This window comes from Macaca thibetana, chromosome 15 (assembly GCF_024542745.1).
Source record: "Macaca thibetana thibetana isolate TM-01 chromosome 15, ASM2454274v1, whole genome shotgun sequence".
In the NCBI taxonomy this organism is placed as follows: Eukaryota; Metazoa; Chordata; class Mammalia; order Primates; family Cercopithecidae; genus Macaca; species Macaca thibetana.
Genome location: NC_065592.1, coordinates 2,998,189 through 3,020,084, shown reverse-complemented (window position 1 = coordinate 3,020,084; position 21,896 = coordinate 2,998,189). Strand labels below are relative to the sequence as shown.

Here is a 21,896-nt window from a genome sequence, read left to right as displayed (position 1 = left end):
TGGGTGGCCGGCTGTGTGAGGGATGGTGGCCTGGACTTTCCCAGGGTGGACCGGCTGGGTGGCCAGCTGTGTGGGACGGTCGCCTGGACCTTCCCAGGGTGGACCGGCTGGGTGGCCGGCTGTGTGAGGGATGGTGGCCTGGACTTTCCCAGGGTGGACCGGCTGGGTGGCCGGCTGTGCGGGACGGTCGCCTGGACCTTCCCAGGGTGGACCGGCTGGGTGGCCGGCTGTGTGAGGGATGGTGGCCTGGACTTTCCCAGGGTGGACCGGGTGGGCGGCCGGCTCTGCGGGACGGTCACCTGAAGCTGGGCCCAGACTGCACACCCACTCCTTCGCATCAAAGCCATGAAGAGGCATCCAAGAAAAGGCGTTGCAGCCCAAAGCCAAGAACAGTCAGAGTCGTCAAGAACAGGAGCGAGGGCAGGGGTGGAACAGCGCCTATGCCAGGACAGGGGTCATGGGGATCAGCGAAGGCCAAGAGAGGAAGAGAGAACATTTGGGGTAAAGAAGAGCTGGGGTGGGCCTGGCTGGTGCTGACTCACACCCCTGAGCCCTGCTTAGAAGACAGTCAGGGGCATTTGCCTGCTTTGACTTTGGAGGTGCCTCCCCCCGCCACCCCCTACCCCGCCCACATGGCCAGCAGATGACGTGCAGCTGGGGGGACTGGGCATGGGCGTCTCTCACCTGAGCTGCACAGACCAGAGGAAGCCGCAGCTCAGCGGCCCAAGGTCATTTCCCCTGCAGCCCGCACAGCCGGGGGCTTGTCCTCTGGGAGTCAGTGGCCCAAGATCTCTTTTGGAGCATGTTTGGGACTCGCTGTGCCTGGAAGGCCAGGGCATCCGATTTCTCCTGGTGTCATGGACTTTTCTTTGCTTCCAGAGCATTCGCTGGGACCCCTGTAATTTCTCCGGGACCCTTTTGAATTTGAGGGTCTCTCCTTGAATGGGGAGTTGATGGGCAGCGTGTTGGCCTCAGGGACCTCTGTGTCCCAGCACTGATCCCTCCAGGATGTGGCTTTTCCTGTCCAGGGCCTCAGGCCTCCTCCACTTTGAGAGGGGACCACACTCCAGACTTTATGCATGCAGTCCGGTGGGAGACATCACAAAGCTGGCCTGGCAAAGCCCTAAGGCGCCAGGTCGCAGGACACACAGAGCTGCCAGGGCCCTCTACCCCACAGCTCTGGTGAAAGACCCCAGGCCCCTGAGAACCCCTTTGGGCCCCCTTCCGTGAGGTAAGAGCCCCTCTCCAGACACCCCTTGCTGGGCAGCAGCTAGGCCCAGCCTGCCTTCTCCAGCCCCGGGGCGGCTGCTCAGCCCCAGGTGCCGTTAGGATGGCCGGCCTGTGTCAGGGTCCCCACTCAGCATGTGTGTGGGAAGCCCAGCTCGGGGCCGGGCATCTGATTTTGCGCCAGCTCCTGCCCAGCCCACCTGAGAACGCAGAGGTTTGGATCCAGTGGGGAATGTATTCCTGCGCCGTGCTCTCAGTTTCAGAACAAACTTTGAGCTGAGCTACAGCTTTCTCACGGATCCCCTTCTAGTCTTCCGAACAAATTAGTCTGTGATTTTTTATTTTTTTCCATTTATTGCTGACCCTTTTGGATTTATGAGGCCGTGGGAGAGGAATTATGTATTTCACACACACGCATCTGGCACGGCAATAAATCTCCTCCACTGAAGCCCCCGCAGATTTGCGGCAAATCCGATGGCTTCCCGGCTCGCCGCCACATGGTTGGTGCTGACGTGCGGTGTGATGCAGTGGCGGCTGCACTCACAGCTGGACTTTCCCTGGGATCCCAGCAGGTGCCGGTGGCAGGGTGCCCTTGAATGGGGCTGGTCGTGAGGAACGAAGGCAAACCCGGGCCAGGGCTTCCAAGGACAGCAGCGCTGGAGGGGGCCGGAGCTATCAGGTTACTCTGACTGCAGGAGAAAAAGCCACTCCACCAGAGGTGTAAATACATTTAATCTCCCAACATGACACATACAGAGCAGAGGGCTTTGGCATTCAGATATATCGACCGGGCGAGATGGTAATCCAAGGTTCCTCCCCTTCAAGGTCTCCTGCTGTTCTTGTCTGGGCTCTGATCTGTCGTCACCGCTTGGGCCAATAAATCTTGATACCGGCCTCCAGAGAAGTCATTATCTTTCATAGAAAATGATTATTTCTCAGTTAAACCCTACGTTTAATTTTCCCGTGATCTGTCTCTTTCAGCTTCCCTGCTTAACGGTTCCCTCCTGCATAAAATGCCCATGAACGTGTCCGCGGCACTCCCAGTTCCAAATCATCAGACAAACTTTACGAGTCCTTTTGATTCCCTGCCCTGCATGGCCATCACGGCCACCCTCATAAAACACACATGAAGGCCAGGGGGGGCCTTTATGAAAGGGGGCGGCTGCACACACTCCTGGGAAGCATAGCCTCCTGGCACCCAGGGGACTGGGAGAACTCACTCACTGCCCAAGTGGAGCAGGGTCCCTGCGGGTCATTTTCTCTGTCCCCAGGGTCGAGCCTGGCCCGTTCATGCCCAGCAAAGCCAGGCTCAGAAGCCGTCCTTTTCGCGGCTCCCCAGGCAGCTTTGGGGTCCTGGAAGAGTGTTGGCAGGTCCCACAGCCATCCCATGGCGCCTTGTCCCGTCCACCCACCTCATGGCAGCATCAAAAGCTGGGAGTGGAGGATGGGATCACACATACCCCCTGGCGCTGCCCCGGGGCTCCCTGCCACCCTTCCCCTGCCCGCCACTCACCATGTCCATCAGTCTGTAGCTGATGCAGCACCGGCCACACTGGTACTGGGAGCCAGCTCGGGCTCTGAGGCTGCCTGGGCCCTGCTCCACCTCTCCCTAGGGGTCTGGCAGGGAGCCCCTGCCCTCAGACGTGCCTCCGTGTCCACAGTCCCAGGAGGGTGGCCACCCACCTCCTCATGGTGTCCTAGGGAGGACATGGAGAATTGTTCCCCCGGGCACTGTTCCTGGCACGTAGCCAGTACGCAGGGGCTGGCACAGGTGTGCACAATTCCTCCTCAGAAGTTTTCCCAAAGTGGGTGGTGGTCGGTCATAAGCAGCTGAGCCCTCCATGCCAAACTCCTGCTAAAGGGGGAGATGTGGATGGCAGGACCAGTCCTGGAGCCAGGGCCATTGAAATCCATTGGGCCTCATCTCCGCTCTCCCCAGGTGGAAAGGGAGGCGGCTCAGAGCTGGGGTTCTGCCTTTGTCTGCAACACAAGCGTTGGAATGGGCCCTCCTGGGTTCCGGGAGGCACGTGGGCCTGAGACTCTCCTCTCTGTCACATACATGCCATATGTCCTTCACCTCACACAGTAGTCAGCCCTCTGAGCCTCAGTTTCCCCCTCTGTAAAACAGGAATATCAGGCCGGGCACGGTGGCTCACGCCTGTAATCCCAGCACTTTGGGAGGCCGAGGCGGGCGGATCACGAGGTCAGGAGATCGAGACCATCCTGGCTAACACGGTGAAACCCCGTCTCTACTAAAATACAAAAAAAATTAGCCGGGCGTGGTGGTGGGCGCCTGTACTCCCAGCTACTCGGGAGGCTGAGGCAGGAGAATGGCGTGAACCCGGGAGGCAGAGCTTGCAGTGAGCCGAGATCACACCCCTGCACTCCAGCCTGGGCGACAGAGCGAGACTCCGTCTCAAAACAAACAAACAAAACAACAGGAATAGCAATACCTGTTCCACGATGGGCAGGCTTGTGCAAACCTGCTCCAAAGATGGAGGAGGCTGAGAGGCAGAAGAAGGGGGCTGACAGGTCCAGTTTCTCAGGACGAAACATTTAGTAGGGATTTACAAATGGAAGCCACATCTGTGTCTCTGGAGGCCCAGACGGACGGGATCCCGCCAGCACCCCCAGGCCCAGGGCTTATCTGCCACAGGGGAGGTTGGTTTAGAAGGGATGTGCAGAAACCTGAAGCAGAGAGCATCAAGACTTTGTGCCCTAAGGGTAGGATTGATGGCAAGTACCTGCTCTACGCAGGGAACAATAGATCCACTGGAAATCTTGGAGGCCTTCCCGGAATCAGGCTCATCAGGATCCAACACAGCAGGTTAGGTCCAAGATGCTGCCTCAGCCTGCACAGCACCTTATCTCATCAGGTCTGAGATGTGATCTCCCCACATTTTGATCCCTTTGAAGCCAGAGCTGTGTCTGTCAGGGCACCTGAAAATTGCCACCAGCCACGTGTTTTCTCGCTCAGCGGCACGCGTGCTAACCGCGCCTGCAGTCACCTGGCCTTTGCCACAGCGACATGTGACATGCGGACGCCTCTCCTGCAGGAGGAGGGGCAGATTTCACGCGGGCTTTGGGCAGGACCTGGCTCAGCACAGACAGCTCTTGCCTAGACTCCGAGATTCAATCCCAACCCCTTCTCCTCCCCCACCCTGTCTTGGATTGGAGAAACCCTGGTTGTTTTGGGGTGTGGCCTCTAAGTGCTGGGCTGAGCTTGGTCCCATGGGTGGCTCCATTTCACCAAGCAGGTTTGGGGTGAAGTGTTGCCCCGATGTTCTGAATGTGCCCCTCCAGTTGGGCTCATGGCATCCTCTGTCTCAGCCGGATCAGGCTCCTTTTCTCCACTCCCTGTTCCCCTGCCACCTCGCCGCTGCTCCTTCTGGAGGCCTGGGGCTTAGCACGTGGCCCTCCCCTCTGTCCCACAGCCTCCCCAGGGGACCTCAAGCTCTGAGCTCCAGACTCGACTCCCACTTCCAAACCCTGACCTGACACCTCCCTTAGAGGTTGAAAAGGCTGCTCAGATGTAACCGGTCCAAAGCAAACTCCTGGCGTCCTCCCCAGCATAGCTCTCCCATCTCACCACTGCAGGATTTAGTCTCAGCCATAAGCAACCCCATTCCTCCAATTGCTTTGGCCCAAACTCTGCCAATGTGACACCCTCCACCTCCACCTCCACCCAGGCTCAGCCGACCCCTCCACCAGCATTGCCTCTCACCCCTCCTCTGAGTCCCTCCAGCTCATGGAAGGAGGCAGCGGCCCCTCCCAGGTCCCCTGCTTCCCCTCCTGCCCCTCCTACTCTGCAACTGGAAGGGCAGAGCTGCATCTTTGCACCAATCCTCCCATAGTGGACCCCAATTCAGCATCAAAGCCCAAGTCTGTGGCCCGGCTTGTGAGGCCCCCTGGGTCTCGCTCAGGCTCTCAGCTTTTCTTCCCTCCCACACTTCCCCCAGCTTGCTCCGCTCCCACCAGGCCCGGCTCCGGCTCCTCGCTGTTCCTCCAGTGCGCTCAGCACCCTTCTGCCCCAGGGCCTTTGCATGTGTGGCTCCTCTGCCTGGGCCATGTGCCTCCTCCCTCACCTCCTTCTCCACTCGGGTCACCTTCTCAAAGACTTCCCCACCCTCCTGTTTACGGCGGCCCTGCTGGCACTCGCCTCCCTATTCGGCTTCACTGCTTTTCATAGCACGCGTTGGCTGCTTTACGCGTTGGTTTGTTTTGGGTCTGCCTGAATGGCAGGCCAGGGGCACTGGGGGCTCAGTTTTGTGCTCGCTTTGTCTCCAAGGCTTGGCACAGAGCAGAAGCCAGGAAACGTGGGTGATGGAAGGAAACGTGAACAGGGAGACGCAGGACGTGAGGGAAAGGGAGCAGGTGCCTCGGCCAGGGGCCCTCTGGGGAGAATCCTCTCATCTGGGGTTAACTGTTGTTAGCAGCAAAACCGTTTAAACAAAATCTTACACAGAACCCCGCAATATAGTTATCTATTTATTTTGAGACAAGGTCTCGCTCTGTCATCCAGGCTGGAGTGCAGTGGCGGAGTCACTGCTCACTGCAACCTGGAGCTCCCAGGCTCAAGCCATCCTCCCACCTTAGCCCCTCAAGTAGCTGAGACTACAGGTGTGCACCACCATGCCCAGCTTTTTTTTTTTTTTTTTTTTTAAAGAGATGGGCTTTTGCTATGTTGCCCAGGCTCACCCACTCTCTTTTTTTGTTTTGGTCACACAGTTCAGAGAAAATACTGACATGTGTAAAAATTAGAAATAGGAACTAAAAAACCCCAGGTATCCTGTTCGATGAAGTAAAAAGTCATAGGATTTCATTTCCAAACCTTGAAGCTGCGTTCGACTGGAACACCCTAAAAGGTAGCACGCAACACATCCGACTTTGAGTGGATGCTTTGCTGCATTTTCTAAGCGTTCAAATCTCATATTAAAAAGTCGAGGCTGGCTTGCAGACCCTCTGAAACCCCAGGTGGGGTTGCCAAGTAAAAGAACTCCGGAATAGTTTTTTACGTCGAATAATGTCTTGTTAAATTTGCATTTCAGGCATGGCACAGACCTAGGCTGAAAAACCGACTGTTTGCTGAAATTCACATTAAACCTGGCGTCGTGCACTTTTATTTGCTAAATGTGGCCACCTGGCCCCGCTCAGGGACGCGGTTTGGGGATCGCGCGGCGGGGCGGGGCGGGGCGGGGCCTGCCACGCATGGGCGGGGAGATGGCGTCATCAGACTCTTGGGGGCGGGGCTGCCACACATGGGCGGGGCCATACGCGCGGGGGCGGAGAGAGGGCGGGGTCAGACTGCGGGGGCGGGGCGGGACAGAACTGGGCGCGCGGGGGCGGGGCCGGACGCGCCGGCGCACGTGACGGTGGTTGCTAGGGTGAAAGTTCAGCGCGCCGGCGGCACTTCCAACATGGCGGCGGCCGGGGCGGCGGTGGCGCGCAGCCCGGGAGTCGGAGCCAGACCTGCGCCGGGAGCCCGGCGCTCGCCCCCGCCGCGGGCCGCACGGCTGCCGCGGCTGCTAGTGTTGTTGGCGGCGGCGGCGGCAGGGCCGGGCGCGGGCGGTGCGGCGCGGCTGTACCGCGCGGGCGAGGACGCAGTGTGGGTGCTGGACAGCGGCAGCGTGCGCGGGGCCACCGCCAATAGCTCGGCCGCGTGGCTCGTGCAGTTCTACTCGTCGTGGTGTGGACACTGCATCGGCTACGCGCCCACCTGGCGGGCCCTGGCCGGGGATGTGCGAGGTGAGGCGCGCCCCCGCGCGGGGACCCCCGACCCCCGGGACGGCGGCCTTCCAGGACCCCCTGCGACCGCCCCAGAAGGCGGGTCCCGGGGCCTCTCTCCCGTTTTTCTTTCCTTACCGCAGAGCCAGCCCCTGCCCCATAGAGGCACCCCACTCGGACCAACCCTGGCCTTTCCAGGGTCAGGTAACTAAGCCAGCTGCTCCCCACGTCTTCCCCAGGTTAGATCCTAGTGAGTCGGGCTGTCACAAGTGAAAATGAAACCATTTTCCCGCAGCCCTCACCGCACACTTGGGGAGAGGGAAGCCCTCCCGTATCCCAGCTCTCAAAATACCTGTGTTTTGAGCCCCAATAACTTCATTGACTGCCAGGCCTCCTACCCTAGCTATTTCCTGGCGTCCACACACCCCATCCCCAGTTATTCCACATCAGTGCCTAGAATTCCTGTTCTCTGAGGATCCCTCATTTCTATTCCGCACTTGTAGCCACCTCATTCCCTTTAAAACCTTCATCATTAGCTTCCTGGTTCGGATAGCTGGCTGTATAGTGGGTGCTCAGAGTGAACCCACAACGTAGCGATGCAAATACTCTGGAGACTTCTCTATAATAACCCACAATAACCTACAAAGCATTTTTTTTTTTTTTAACTCTACAAAGCATTTCTTTGGTGGGTTCCTTGATCACAGATGCACAGCCTTTGAGAAATCTTTCACCAAACTGCCTAGGTAGTGTTCCACACTTGACTGTTTAGTGCTTTCGTCTGGTCGCACGTTGTTAATCAGTCACGAAGTTACTCGCCTGCTCTACAGGTCAGAGTTGGCGTGGGAGGGGCATTTACCACACCCTTCCCTTAAAATGCAATTTAAATCACTGAAGTAGGAGGTCCTCCCGACCCAGTGAGGTTTGGCAGGGCTTCCTGTGTTGTGCTAACCTCTAATTACATGTTTCAGTGGGCAAGAGCTGTAACAAATTGCTACTCTTTCTTCCGGCACCTTTGTTTTTATGTCTTATACCCAATCCTGCTGTATTTTTCTCATCACCAAACAGATTTGTAAAGAAATCTTTTTTTTTTTCAAGTCTAAATAGGGCTTTTGTATGTCATTGTAAATGGTTATCTTTAAAATGCATTCTCCTCTTATCTCACGGTGATGGGGCCTTTTGATTCGAATGGATTCCTCCTCTTTGATCTCATGTTTTCTTATGTCCCTGTTGACCTGACTCAGAACCGAGGTCAGAGACTGGAATAGAAAGACAGAAATTAACTGTTCAGTGGGGTTTTTAAACACTGCTTTTAGGAAAACAATTCAATCATGTAGAGAACCCTTCAGTTCTTGTGTGTTATTCAGTGGCAGAAACAGATATGTTCATTAAAATGCAGGTGGCCCTGGCAGTACTTTGTCACCTGTTTAGCTTTTTTGTGGGTTTTGGGTTTGATTTTTTTTTTTTCAGTTGAGTCGCTGAAGTCTAAAGATGGTAACCAGATTCAAATATTGCAGATTCTGTAGCTGAAGCAGCACTTAGGTAGCCTTGAGAACCGTCCCCAGAGCTCAGAAGGAAGGCCACTCCTGACATCCATACCCAGTGGTGGGATTAACTCAACTCAATAAGTTGAGACCCTTTAGAGGGTCTGACTGTCTTCCCAGTCACAGCAGGAAGAACAGGCTTGGGCCTGAGACTGAGACTGGAGGAGGATATGGCTGAAAGTGAAAGACAGCAGTGGCCTGACCAGGCAGCAGGGAGAGGGCTTCAGGGAACCCAGGCAGAGGGTCCTGTTGGCTAAAAAGCCAAACTAGAAAATATTGAAAGAGGTTTGTTCTGAGCCAATGAGTGGAGTGGCCATGGCCCAGGGAAGAGTGTCAAGAGGTCCTAAGAAAGTGTGCTCCAGGCAGTCACGCTAATTTGATTTTATACATTTTAGAGAGACAGAAGTTATAGGCAGAGAAACATAAATCAGTACATGTAAGGTATAGGAAGGGGTAGGTTTACAGATCATAGGTGGATTCTGATTGGCAATTGGTTGAAAGAGTTAAGCTTTGTCTAAAGACTTGAAGTCAGCAGAGAGAAATGCTTGAGTTAAGCTAAAAGGGCTATGGAGGCCAAGGTTAAGTAGATGAAGCCTCACAGGCAGCAGCCTTGGGGAGAATAGAGGGTAAATGTCTCTTTTCAGACCTTAACGCTGTCAAACTCATTAAATGTCTCCTAGATCCAGGAAAGACCTAGAAAGGGAGGGAGATTCTCCGCAGATGCAAATTTCCCTCACAAAAGACAGCTTTGCAGGACCATTTCAAATATGTCAAGGAAATAAACGTATTTGAGGGTGAAATATTTTGATTTCCTTCAGGGTTTGCTATCTGTCATGAGGTGCTGTACCCAAGTCAGGCTGGAGTTTGGTGTCATTGCTGGTGAGGCTGTGCTGTCTGTCTCTGTTTCATTCACCCTGGTCAGCTCTGCCTAAACTCCAAAGGGAGGTGGTACAACCAGGTGTGTCTGACCTCCCTTGCCTTCAGGGCCTGGAATTTGTTTCCTCAGGTTGCCCTGGGGTCTCCTTGGCCAAGAGGGGGTTCAGTTCAGTCAGTCAGGGGACTCAGGATTTTATTTTTGGTTTACAGTCCTGAGAGCCAAGCTGTGCCCATGAGGCGTGTGGGAGGTGGAGGCCGGGTAGAAAGGGGTGAAAAGCCCTCGGCACCGAGGAGTCCCCAGAGCTGTTTTAAGGCTGCAGCTCTCAAAGTGGGCCACTTGGGGACTTGTTAGAAATGCCTGCTTCTCAGCCCCAGACCAGACCTGCCAGGTCAGAACTGTCTGCTTGGCACCTGGCTCCTCGTCTGTCATCCCTGCATGGAGCTGTTCCACAGGGATAGGGCGCCCACTGCCCGTGGCAGTGCAGGGGTCTGGCCGCATGCAGTCATCATTCCCGTTGTCAACATTCTCATGTTTTCTTATGTCTCTGTTGACCTGACTCAGATCAGTCACCTGTGGCCCTGATCAGTCACCTGTGACTTAGGCCATCCTGCTGATCCCCTGGGGGCACACAGGCCATGGCTTGGGCCCCACTTCGACCTAGAGTGTCCAGCCACCTCCTCCCACCGGTCCCCCTGGCTGGCACCCGCCACGCCCTGCGTTCTCCACGCCTGTAGCTGCTGGGGAGGATGGTTAGGTGTGGGCTCTGCTCCCCAGGAGCCTCCAGCTGGAAAGAGCAGGACAGGCCAGGGCCGCTCTTAGAGGCCTGTTCCCCACAGCTTAGGGCACGTTTGTTTTCCTCAAAAATTTGGATTGAACTTTAGCTCTTGACTGGCATTTTTAAGGTTGGGAAAATAAATGTTTTTCCTTATAAGAAGGTGGCTTAACAAACAAAAGGTGTACTGTTTGGTGTGACCAAATGTCATTCTAGTGTTTGTGGAGATTTGGCTTAAGCCTGTCGCTTCTAAGTACTTTGCAGAACAAAACCTTGCTGAGTTCCTGAAGATCTGCCTGGCAGTGATGGTTGCTGGGTTTGTGATGGAAGATGAGACACCGGGGCCTGGGGCTACACTTGGGCCTGTCTGACCGGTGAGATCTCTGAAATGCCTCTGCAGTCTTGAGTGGACAACAGGATGCACCCTAAAGGCAGGGCCTGTGTGTCTCCGTGAGCCGTCTGTGGCCCTGGTGCCTGTTCCCTCCCATCTCCTTCACTTGGTCAGCCTGAGAAAGCAGGGCAGGCCGCCACCCACAACAGGCCGAGTCCTCCCACACCTGTCCTCAGGAGGGCAGGAGCGCTCATGTTGCAGGTGATAGCACGTGAGGTTGTGTGGGACAGGCCGAGTCCTCCCACACCTGTCCTCAGGAGGGCGCTCATGTTGCAGGTGATAGCGCCTGAGGTTGTGTGGGATAGTCACGGTCATGCAGCTGAGTGACAGGCCAGGATGGGTGTCCAGGGGTGGGTGACCTGGAGCCCTGGCAGTTCATTCCTGTGTCTTTGTACAGGACGGGTGGGGGTTGGGCACATCCCACGTCTCCTGAAGGAAGGGAAGGGCACTCTGTGATTGCTGCCAGCTCCTCTGTCCCACTTGGTCTGGTTTCTTATCTACTCGACTAGGCTGCAGGCTTCTTGGAGATGAATTAGAACTTGGCGTTCCCCACAGACTCATTGTCTGTTTACTGGAGAAAGAAACAATAAGGGCCAGAGGGAGGGGGACATACGGGTGTCAGTGGGCATCTGGCGGGGCTGACGGCCCTGAGAGCCGCCGGATGCTCACTGGACTCGTGGGGATGGAGAGGGTGGAAGGAGGAAGGTGAGTGGGGCAGTGGAGGCCTCCTGTCTCCTTATGGGCCCAGAAATGGCCTAATGCAGCCCCGCTGTGGCGACCGCCTGGGTATTTCACAGAAAGGATGGTGCGTCGGAGCAGCCGGCCTTCCTGCTGGCCTCCCCAGTGGCTGTGGTTGGTGCGCTGAGAGTCTGCCAAGAGTTCCAGGCCGCTTACTTGTTGTTGAAGTAAGGCGGGATGGTTCGCTAAGAGGGCCTTACAGCCACATCCAGGGAGCCGCCTCCGCTGTGTAGTGGGGTCATCGTGCCTTGGGTGACCCGGGTCGCAAGCACTGCTTGGGCTTCCCGATGGAGGACGGGCTGAGGGACTCGTTCCCTCCCGAGAGAGAAGCAGCGTTGGAATTGCTGTCACCCCAGAGCATCCTTCGAGGCTGAGGACCGTGTAGTTGTGGTTTAACGGAACTGAGCTAAATGCTGGGGATCAAGAGTCCACAGGACCCAGCGCTGCCCTCAGTCCGCAAAGGAGGCGACCGTAGCGTGCGTCCAGGTTGTCTCAGACCAGCCCTTGGCAGCTTCTAGGTGATTTGTGTTAGGCTTTCCCGGTTGCTAGGTGGGTTTCATTTCCACCCAGGCCTGTTGTTCCAAACTTGTGTCTTGAACTTGGAGCTTAGCTAAGAAGACCTTTGCTCAGCCGAGAGGGGGCTCCACACAGAGGGTCTTCTCCAGGGGCTAGCGTGCGGAGTTTGAGACCCCAGCGTGGCCCTGACTCAGGAAGGAGAGGCCGCAGTGGAGCTCTGTCCCTTAAACACAGCTCACTAGTTGCATTTAAACTTGGGAGATGATTTCGTCTTTACTGTAATCATTTTCTAGAACTGATCGATACTTCACTATACATTAGACTTCTATAGACTTTTTCATTAGAACATGACAGGCAGCCGTCAAAGAGTTAATCTTGTTAGATTCGGTATCAGAGTTATTTGACAAGTACGTTTGAAATAAATGTTAGTCTGCTATATATAGAAGCTTAATTATTTCTCAAGTATTTTTAAGACTGGAGTACTAAAATAGCCGGGTGCTTGAGCGGAAGTGAGAATAGGCCTGCAGTCTCATTTCTGCCTCCCTTTGGAAGCCCCTGGCTGCGCTGGGTTGGACACCCCCGCCCCTGCCCACACCCTGTGCCTCTCAGCCAGCTCTAACCCCAGAGGCCCAGTGAAAGCAGGCCATTTGCATTCTGCTTTAGAGGTTCAGAGCTGGACAGGTGGGCAGGGCAGGAGAAGGGGAGGGTACCCGTTGAGTGAGGCCAGTGCCCTGAAGCTAAGCCTTTTACATGTTTTGTGTTTTATTTGATAAGATGGACTGCCATATCTTTTGTGTTGCCATGAATACCGTCCATCTGCCGGGTCCTTGCCGGGACTCCTGGCGCCTGTTCAGCTGCTGAGGGCGGCCTGTGTAACTGAAATTCTCCCTCATCTGCTCAGCCTTCCCCGAGCACACGGGCTGGCGTTCTTTCAAGGGCAGACAAAGGCTTTGTGGGGTACCCGCAGGCCCCTTCACCAGGACCGACCCTGCGTGGGGTGGTGGTGTCGGGAGCATAGCTCTGCCGAGGCAGGCCGAGGTGCTGCCCCTGTGGACTAGTGGAGCTGGACTTTCCTGGCCCTGCAGGGTGTGCAGGGGCTGTGCATGAATTCAAGCTCTGGGATGAATTTGCGCTGTGTGCTCTCCCAGCCCCAGGCCTCGGAGAGCTTGGAGGAACAGCAGGGAACAAAGCAGGGAGGTCCCTGCCTGAGGAAGCCTGTGCTTTAGAGGGAGCAGCTGACAGTCAACAGGAAGGCAAATAAAACAAGGAAGCGGCCAGGGCAGTGGCTCACGCCTGTAATCCCAGCACTTTGGAAGGTGGGAGGATCACTTGAGCCTGGGAGTTCAAGACCAGCCTGGGCAACATAGCAAGATTCCCCACTCCTGTGGTCCCAGCCACTTGGGAGGCTGAGATGGGAAGATCACTTGAGCCCAGGAGGTTGAGGCTACAGTGAGCCGTGATCACGCTCCTGCACTCCAGCCTGGGTGACAGAGCGAGACCTGTCTCAAAATAAAATAAATAAGTTACCTATAGATTGTAAGTCCTAGAAAAATGAATAGACCGGTTAGAAAGAAACTGGAGTGGCCCTGGGTGGTAGAGCAAGGCATCAGACGGCAGCGACTTGGGAGAGGAGCCACGAGGTGAAGGTCCTGCCAGGGGCATGGCCAGCACAGAGGTCCCGAGACAGCCAAGACTGCAGTGTCCAGGGGGCCTTTTGTTTTAGAGACTGGTCTCTCTTTGTGGTCCGGGTTGGCTTAGAACTCCTGGGCTCAAGAGACCCTTCTGCCTCAGTGTCCTAAGTAGCTGGGACAATGGGCAGGTACCACCGTGCCCGGCTAAAAGGACTTTGATAGGGCCTTGGTCACTCAAGGGGGCAACCACGAGGTCCCTGAGGGCCCAGCAGCAGGCAGATGCGGGCTCAGTGAACAGTGCTCGTCTTCTTCCTGAGCAACAGAACGCCAAAGAACGATTTTAAGCAGGGAAACCTGGTTTCTAGGTAAAAATCTCCAGCTGCTCTCTGGAGAACTGAAGGCTAGAAACCAGCGGAGGACAGTGGGATGTGTGAGAGGCCAGGCCGCGCCTGGCAGCTGGGACCTGAGGGGTGGAGGGAGGGTTGGCACAGCCAGGTGGGAGGAGGCTGCCCGCCAGGCTTGCTCAGGGCCTGGATTGCGAGGCGGGAAGGAGGCCCGGGAGCGTTGTCTTTGGAAGGCCGGCTCAGGGTTCCCTGATGTCTGAGGGCTCCTCAGGGAACAGAGGGGAAGACTGTGCCTTCCTGGTAGAACTGTGGTTTCAGGTCATGCAGACAGTGTTTGGGCGAAAGTTACCGAAGGCCGCGTCTCGTCTCCTGGGAGCATGAGGGTGCAGGGAGGTGGGCACGCGCCCGAGATGTGGAGCAGCGCGTTTCACTCCTGGCCAGGGCATGGCTCTTGTTCCTGGCCCCCGACTGGTCGGGTTCCCTGTCTGGCTGGTTTTCTGTATCCTGCTGCTAAGGAAGTATTAGGTAAAACCTGGAAACAGGACAAAAGCTGAGTCTCGTGCCCTCTCAGCATCATGTTGGGGTGCTGCACGGGCTTGCCCGAGGGCTGTGGCCTGGGGGACGTCTGTGTGTTTACGCCGCTGTTCACTGCTGACTACGCGCCCAGGCTCTGGGGTTGTGCATGAGCTCGCAGGCCTTTCCTGGTAGAGGGGTGGACAGCGTCTGTCCAGTAGACAAGGAGAGCCCAAAGGTTGTGGTTTTCTTGCCCAGCAGGCCAGTTTCTTTGCACACTGTCCCTGGGGGCAGGTAGCACGATTCTCTGCTCCCCACCTCGCCTCACCGTTTCCTTCAGCAGCCCCACTGAAGGACGTCGATGACGCGTGTTCACTGTGTGTGTGTGAGAATCGCGTGTTTAGCTTTTGGAAAATTCTTCTTGGGCACTGGCACAGGACGGGCTCCAGGTGACGGTGGCCTAGGACGGGCTCCAGGTGACGCCAGCCCAGGATGGGCTCCAGGTGTGCATTCGTCACGCTGGGAATTCACCTGGTGAATTTATCAGAGGTGTCACGGTGAAGTGCACCCGTGTGAGTCTTGGGACGCACGCTGGGTTCTGGAGCACCCGTGTGGCCGGCGGGCCTGTGATTCAGGTGATGCCGCAGCACTGGCTCTTCCTGCCGTCGTGAGGAAAGCCTCAGATTGGCCAAAACTCGGGGGAAAGCAAGGTGGGTCTTTTCTGTCTCCTTTATTTAAGCTGGCAGCTGCCGCCTGTCTCAGAGGGCACGTTCCACCCGTGGATGTCCATCCAGTCCGGCTGAAGGAGAAACATCGCCATTACCACCTAGCATCTGCCCCATCTCCCCACACCGTGCGTCTCCCCGGGAGCTGGCGCACCCCTCCCTCTGTCCTTGGGCAGCAGCCAGTCCTGTCTCCGCGTGCCCCGTGGAGGACAGCTGTCTACCTGGCTCTCTGTGGAGCAGGGAGTGGGAGGAGGTGGAGGGTCAGGAGCGCCGGGACGATGCCTGGGACAGCTGAGTGGAGTGGTGGGTGGCAGGTGGCTTGCAGAGTGTAGACTGGGAGGGGTCCGGGTTGACTTGGTGGGGTGCAGCGCCCTCACCCGGCCCTGACCCTGATTTCCGGTGACTTCGGAACCAGAGGGAGACTGGATGCTCCCTCAGCTAAGGTGGCTGTGAAGTTCCATACTTGGTATTTATGATGGAAACTGCTCTCTGCAGCCCAGTTCCTCCCAAAGCTGAGGCCAGAGAGCGTCGCTGGTGAAAATGTTCGTAGAGGACGTGCCTGCAGGCACTAAGCCAGTGAGACCCACTCCTTTCTGTGTACCCGGAGTCTGTGGCCTTGGATGTGGAGAAGAGACGGCTCAGCCCTGGCCACCCCTGGGCCATGCTGCCTCTGTAGCCGCCAGAGCTCCGTGGGTCGCCTGGGTGTGACCCAGCCCGAGGGTGAGGGGAGCAGGTGGTCTTCAGGGCTCTGGCTGACGCCGACGCTCTATGCTCGTTGGCCACCCGTCTTCCTTCACTCGGACATCGTGGTGTTTGAGTTCTCCACACACATCAGTGGCCGTCCGTGGCTGTTGAGACAAATAACAAAGCCCGCACCAAGATCTGCAGCCTCTTGTGAACCGGCCCGAGCCCCGCTCAGGGCTTCCTCTCGTCTTCTGGGTGACGGTGTCCCTGACTCGAGGGGTTCCTGCAGCCGCCTCCCCTCCTGCTCTGCCAGCCTGAGTTGTCTTCCCTCCTTCTCTCCTTCCTTGGTCGTCACTCCCCGTAAGGACCCGGCAGTGTCCCTGGTCCCTGCAGGTGTGGCTGTCGTGGGGGCGTGGCCTTCGAGTGGGCTTGTTGGTCCTGGCCCTGCTCCAAGCGGTTGCTGTGCCACCACGTGTGCCTCTGACCCGGGCGAGCCTCACACTGCCCTTGGGAGATGGATCTTCCCTGGCATCTCCATGTTACAGATGGAGCAGCAAGAAGAGATTGTAACTTGCCCCAGTTCTCAAAACTCAGCAAGCAGCAGAGCCGGATGTGAAGCTGGACCTCCTGGCTGGGCCTCCACCTGGAAGGAGGGTCTGCTGGGCATGGGCCTTGGGTGGGGGACCCAGTTGAACAGCAGTCAGGGTAGACTCCCAGATGAAGTGGCATTCGGGTGGAGACCTGGGGGGCAAATAGGAACGAGCCCGGTAAAGGGAGCAGGGGTCACACAGCCCAGACGTGTGGGGACAGGACAGAGCAAGAGACGCAGACTCACCTGTGGTCGCTGGGGTGGGGCGTGATGAGGCTGGGGCGGGCGCAATGGAGCTGGGGGGCCTCGTGGAGACCAGTCTTGCTCCCAAGCCGTAGGTGGCCACTGGGGCTTCCTCCAGGGCCCTGCTTCCGTCTCCGCCTGCTGGTGCGAGGTCCATAGGAGAGGTCTTAGTGACAGCAGCCTCATGCCCAGGACGGCTCCCGGGTGCCAGTGTGCTAGCCCTAAAGGGGCTGCGTGAACTCTCACCTTTTTCTCCGCCAAGTGTCTCTTTGTCAGGCTAGAAAGAATTTGCCACCGTTGCTCTGGGATGGTGCGTTGTCAACTCTGAGCTGGAAAAGGTGTGGGACGTCTACCGGTTACGTCTGGGCTGCCCTCCAGGGGGTCAGTTAGAAGGGCAGCACTCCCGTTGTACAGTTGACCCTCAGACAACTTGGGGTCTGGGGGTGCCAGCTCCTGTACAGTGAAAAATGTGTGTATAACCTGTGACTCTCCAAAAACTGAGCTCATAGCCCACCATTGACTGGAAGCCTTACCGGTAACAAATGGTCGATTGACACAAACTCTGTGTGTTACACATGTTCCGTACTGTGTTCTTACAGTAAAGCAAGCTAGAGAAGATTGTCATACAAGAGAGAAGTAGGCCTTCTGCTCAGGAAGTGTCCTAGGCAGACCCTCATAAAGGCCTTCGCCCTGCCCAGGCTGCCCCAGGTGGATCCTCATAAAGGCCTTCGTCCTGCCCAGGCTGCCCCAGGTGGATCCTCATAAAGGCCTTCGTCCTGCCCAGGCTGTCCCAGGTGGACCCTCCTAAAGGCCTTCGTCCTGCCCGGACTGCCCCAGGTGGACCCTCCTAAAGGCCTTTGTCCTGCCCGGGCCGTCCCAGGTGGACCCTCTTAAAGGCCTTCGTCCTGCCCGGGCCGCCCCAGGTGGACCCTCCTAAAGGCCTTCGTCCTGCCCGGGCCGCCCCAGGTGGACCCTCCTAAAGGCCTTCGTCCTGCCCGGGCCGCCCCAGGTGGACCCTCCTAAAGGCCTTCGTCCTGCCCGGGCTGCCCCAGGTGGACCCTCCTAAAGGCCTTCGTCCTGCCCGGGCTGCCCCAGGTGACAGCGGTAGAGGAGGTGGAGGCAGTAGAAGGGAGGCAGATGTGTTCCATGTCACTTCATGGAGGTACGTCATTCTTTCTGTCTGGCTTTTTTGCTTTTTATTTCTCTGAAGTGTTTCTGTGTGGTCCCAGTCCTCCTTCCACTGTTTGCTTTAGTTTTAGTGCTTGTTTTAGCAAAGGGTCCATGTCATGGAAGAAACCAGAAACCGTCTTGAGTGATGAGAGCCCTTCTGCCAGGTGATGGGCTGCGTTTGTGTTTGGCACTGGTCTGATGGGCTGCGTTTGTGTTTGGCACTGGTCTGATGGGCTGCGTTTGTGTTTGGCCCTGGTTTGGAGGCACTTGGATCCACGGCGTCATCTTCTGTTCATTCCTCTGGTATGAAGTCTGTTAGCTGTTGAGTTTCTCCACGATTCGTCTCATGGAATCCTTCTCCCCTACCCTTTTGGCCACATCCACAATCTCCCGTGGTCTCCTTGATTGGCTCTGTCATAAATCCTGTGAGGTCAGGCACAGCCTATGGACAGTTTTCTCCAGCTTGACGGCCTTCACGGCTCTTCCTGTAGCAACGAGGGCATCTTCGGTGGTGCCGTCCTTCCCGCTGTCGTGATGTTCCCTCTGTGAGGTTCTCTGCCACCGCGTTGGCCGTCCCGAGAGGACGGTGTGATGAGCCCTAAAGGGCCTTAGGACCCCAGATCTAGAGTAAGGTTCACTGTGTCTGGGGACAGGTAGACTGATGAAGCCTTCGGTGTTGAACTCATGAGTTCTTGGTGGCCGGGGGCATTGAGCAAGATCAGATCACTGCAAGAGGCAGCCCCTTACTGGAAGGACTTCCTGGCTTCGGGGACAAAGCGTCCGTGGAACCACTCCGGAAAAGTGTTTCTCGTTGCCCAGGCCTTCTCGTGCTACCAGAAGACTGGCAGCTGGTGTTTGCCTTTCTTGTTCAAGGCTCAAGGGTTAGGGACTCTAATTATAGGTAAGGGCAGTCCTGCCGATACACCCGGCAGCACGTGCAAAACTGCGGAGTTGGCCTCTCCCGGCCGGTGCTCGCGCCTCTTCCTTCCTAATTCGTGTCCTTCGTGGCGTTTTTTTTCCAAATGGGCACTTTCGCCTGCATAAAAATACCTGTTCAGGCAGATGTCCTTTCTCCTCCATGGTTTTCTTTTTTTCTTTTCTTTTCTTTTCTTTTTTTTGAGACAGTGTCTCACTCTACCCAGGCTGGAGTGCAGTGGTGCAGTCTCTGCTCACTGCAGCCTTGACCTCCCGAGCTCAAGTCGTTCTCCCACCTCAACCTGCTAAGTAGCTGGGACCACCGTGCCTGGCTAATTTTAAAATATTTCGCAGAGACAGGGTCTCCCTGTGTTGCCCAGACTGGTCTTAAACTGCTGGGCTCAAGTGATCCACCAGCCTCAGCCTCCCAAAGTGCTTGGATTACAGCCATGAGCCTCCAGGCCCCAGCTTATCCAGTGGTTTACCTTTCTCTCCACTGTGAATGGTGCTGTGTGTGGTCTGTAAGTTTTGTGTGTGTGCATTTTGATGCATTGTAACTTTTTATAATAGATTTGTATATATTTTGTGGTAGTAAATGATGAAATAGCATCTACATATGGTCTCTGCATTCATGACATGCCTTTTCTTAATTTTTTGGATATTTCTAAGCCGTGTGGCTCATCCACAAGTTTTTTCAAATTGTCGCATATCTCCAAAAGTTTCCTAATACATTTGTTGAAAAATGCGTATTTAAGTGAACGCACGCCGTTTGAAGCCACGCTGGTCAAGGTGACCCCTTCGCATGTGTCACGGAGAGGAGGGCGGGAGGTGAGGGAGGCTGCCCGCCCTGTGCAGAAAGCCGTCACTGCACGGCCTCGGTGGTTTCTGCGGACTGCCACGTGAAGCGCGAAGAAGACGGCAGGTCCTCAGATAACCACGTTTCTGTCAACATCATTTCCTTACAGCGTGGATGAGGGAAAAAAACTGGTTTTGTTATGTGTCCTTCCGCTTCAAGCCACCGTTTCCAGGAGCCTGTCAGTGACACGAAGTGAGGACTTCTGTAGTTTCCTCTGCCTCCCTTTTTATGTCTGAGGGTCAGCGGGTGGGACAGTTCCAGAACGGAGGTTCCTCCTCGCTGGGAGAGCCTGGCAGACGGACCGCGGAGAGGGTGGAGGGGCCAGAGGAGGCAGAGCGCCAGCCCTGAGGCTCGCTGTCCCTCTCTTGGCCTCTGGGGTCTTGGAGCTCGGTGTCCTCATCTGCCAAGTAGGGGCGGTGACATTCACACCATAGCCTTTGATGGAAGCTCAAGAGGGATAAGGTGGGTCCGAGTGCTTCTAAAGCATTAAGTGCTGAAGAAACTGCACAGAGGCCATGGTAGCGGGCTGGGTAAGGAGTGATCAGTGTGGGGCTGTGAGGGGCACTGCCCTTCCACTGCGTCATTTCACACAACCCCCTGAGCACTGGCCAGCGACCTCCTGTGCGCGGGGATGGGCTGCCAGGCTGATTGGAGAGGATCCCTACCTTCCAAGGGCAGAGCCCTCTGGTCTAGTGGAGAGACGGTGTGAAATATGTTGGGAAGATGAAGATAATTTGCTTTTACAAAGCATTGGTTTTCTGCATCTTGAAGGAGGTAGCATGTCCTGTGGGAGCCTTTGGAAGGGAATTGGTGGAATGATCTCTCTGCTTCACAGGTGTTTGTCTCAGGGTGTAGCAGGTGCAGGTTTGGGCTGCAGCGTCTGACCTGCGTGACGGGGAGTCTTCATTCGCCACAGTAGGATGGGGGCGTATTCTGGTCACACACTAGTCGGAGTTGGGCACACCTGTTAGGAGGTTTGCCCTCAACGCTTGAGGCGCGTGCTATGTGGACCTGACGGACTTTGGAGCCTTCCTCGGCCTCTGCAAGCGTCAGCGTCCCCCTCTGTAGGATCCTGTGTTTGTCACCAGGCCACTCCCGTGGTAGATAATTTGGTCAGAAAGCTTTGTCAACTTTAAAGGGCTGTGTAAATTTACCACCCATGGAAACAAGGCTGGTAGGAGGCTTTTCCTGCCAATGAAATGAGGCCTGGGCAGGGAGTCAGGGAAGGCCTTGCTGAGTAGGTGTTACCTGTGTTCACATCGTGAAATCGATGGGAAAACAGCCACGAACAGATCAGTGGAAGGAGTTCTGCCAGGGAAGAGATGGGGCGAAGGTGGGAAAACAGCCACGAACAGATCAGTGGAAGGAGTTCTGCCAGGGAAGAGACGGGGCGAAGGCCCAGGGGTGGTGGGGTGGAGGTCAGGCCTGTGCATGGCTGGAGGGGGAGAGGAGAGGACAAGTGAACGGAGCAGTGCTGGGTCCGGCGGATCCTGCGGAGACTGGGACTCTCTCCCAGGCGCCTTCCAGCTGGGTTCAGAATGTTAGAATTACGTACTTAAATCTTGAGTTGAATGTTTACTTGCTTATCACGGAAGAGTAACAGGTAGAAACAACCAGCAGACATTTGGTCTTGGGAATTTGAAGCCTCGTTGGAGAGGCAGAGCCTGTGAAGAGCCGGTGACAGGGTGGGTTTGTGGCCCGACGTGATGAGGATGCCGTCACGGAGGCCGACTGCTGAGGCTCGTGTGTTTTTGGGCAGTGCCCTGCGGTGGATGAGCTGGATGGGAGTGGGGGCACAGGAATCAGGGAGCAGTTGTGAGGCCTGGATCTGATCGTGCCTCTGTTCCTCATGGGCTCAGCCCTTCGGCACCTGGGATTCTGCATTCCAGGTGTTACAGAGTTGTTTACTGCAGGGCTGACAGCCATTCCCACCAGCCACATTGAACTCTTCACATTCTCTCTAGCGCTGCATGAGATTCAGGAGGGTTATTAAATTTTAGGTGTTTTTGAGATGGAGTCTCGCTCTGATGCCTGGCTGGAGTGCAGTGGCATGATCTCGGCTCACTGCAAGCTCCACCTCTCGGGTTCATGCCGTTCTCCTGCCTCAGCCTTCCGAGTAGCTGGGACTATAGGCGCCCGCCACCTCGCCTGGCTAGTTTTTTGTATTTTTAATAGAGACGGGGTTTCACCGTGTTAGCCAGGATGGTCTCGATCTCCTGACCTCGTGATCCACCTGCCTCGGCCTCCCAAAGTGCTGGGATTACAGGCGTGAGCCACCGCACCCGGCCGGGAGGGTTATTTAAAAAGAGCAGCATTGGCCGGGTGCGGTGACTCACACCTGTAATCCCAGCACTTTGGGAGGCTGAGGCAGGTGGATCACGAGGTCAGGAGATCGAGACCATCCTGGCTAACACGGTGAAACCCCGTCTCTACTAAAAAT

At 56.2% G+C, this 21,896-nt stretch overlaps 1 protein-coding gene across 2 annotated transcripts in view; it reads left to right on the top strand.

Moving 5' to 3' along the window:
- The first annotated feature begins 6,644 nt into the window (after positions 1-6,644).
- QSOX2 (quiescin sulfhydryl oxidase 2) overlaps positions 6,645-21,896 on the top strand; it is a 40,486-nt gene continuing 25,234 nt past the window's right edge. Inside the window, exon 1 of one of the 2 annotated variants that reach the window (XM_050759921.1) lies at positions 6,645-6,972. In XM_050759921.1, coding sequence (XP_050615878.1) covers positions 6,645-6,972 — 328 coding nt within the window. Of the gene's footprint in view, positions 6,973-14,771; positions 14,985-21,896 lie in introns of those variants that run through there. The other variant, XM_050759922.1, reaches the window with a different exon arrangement.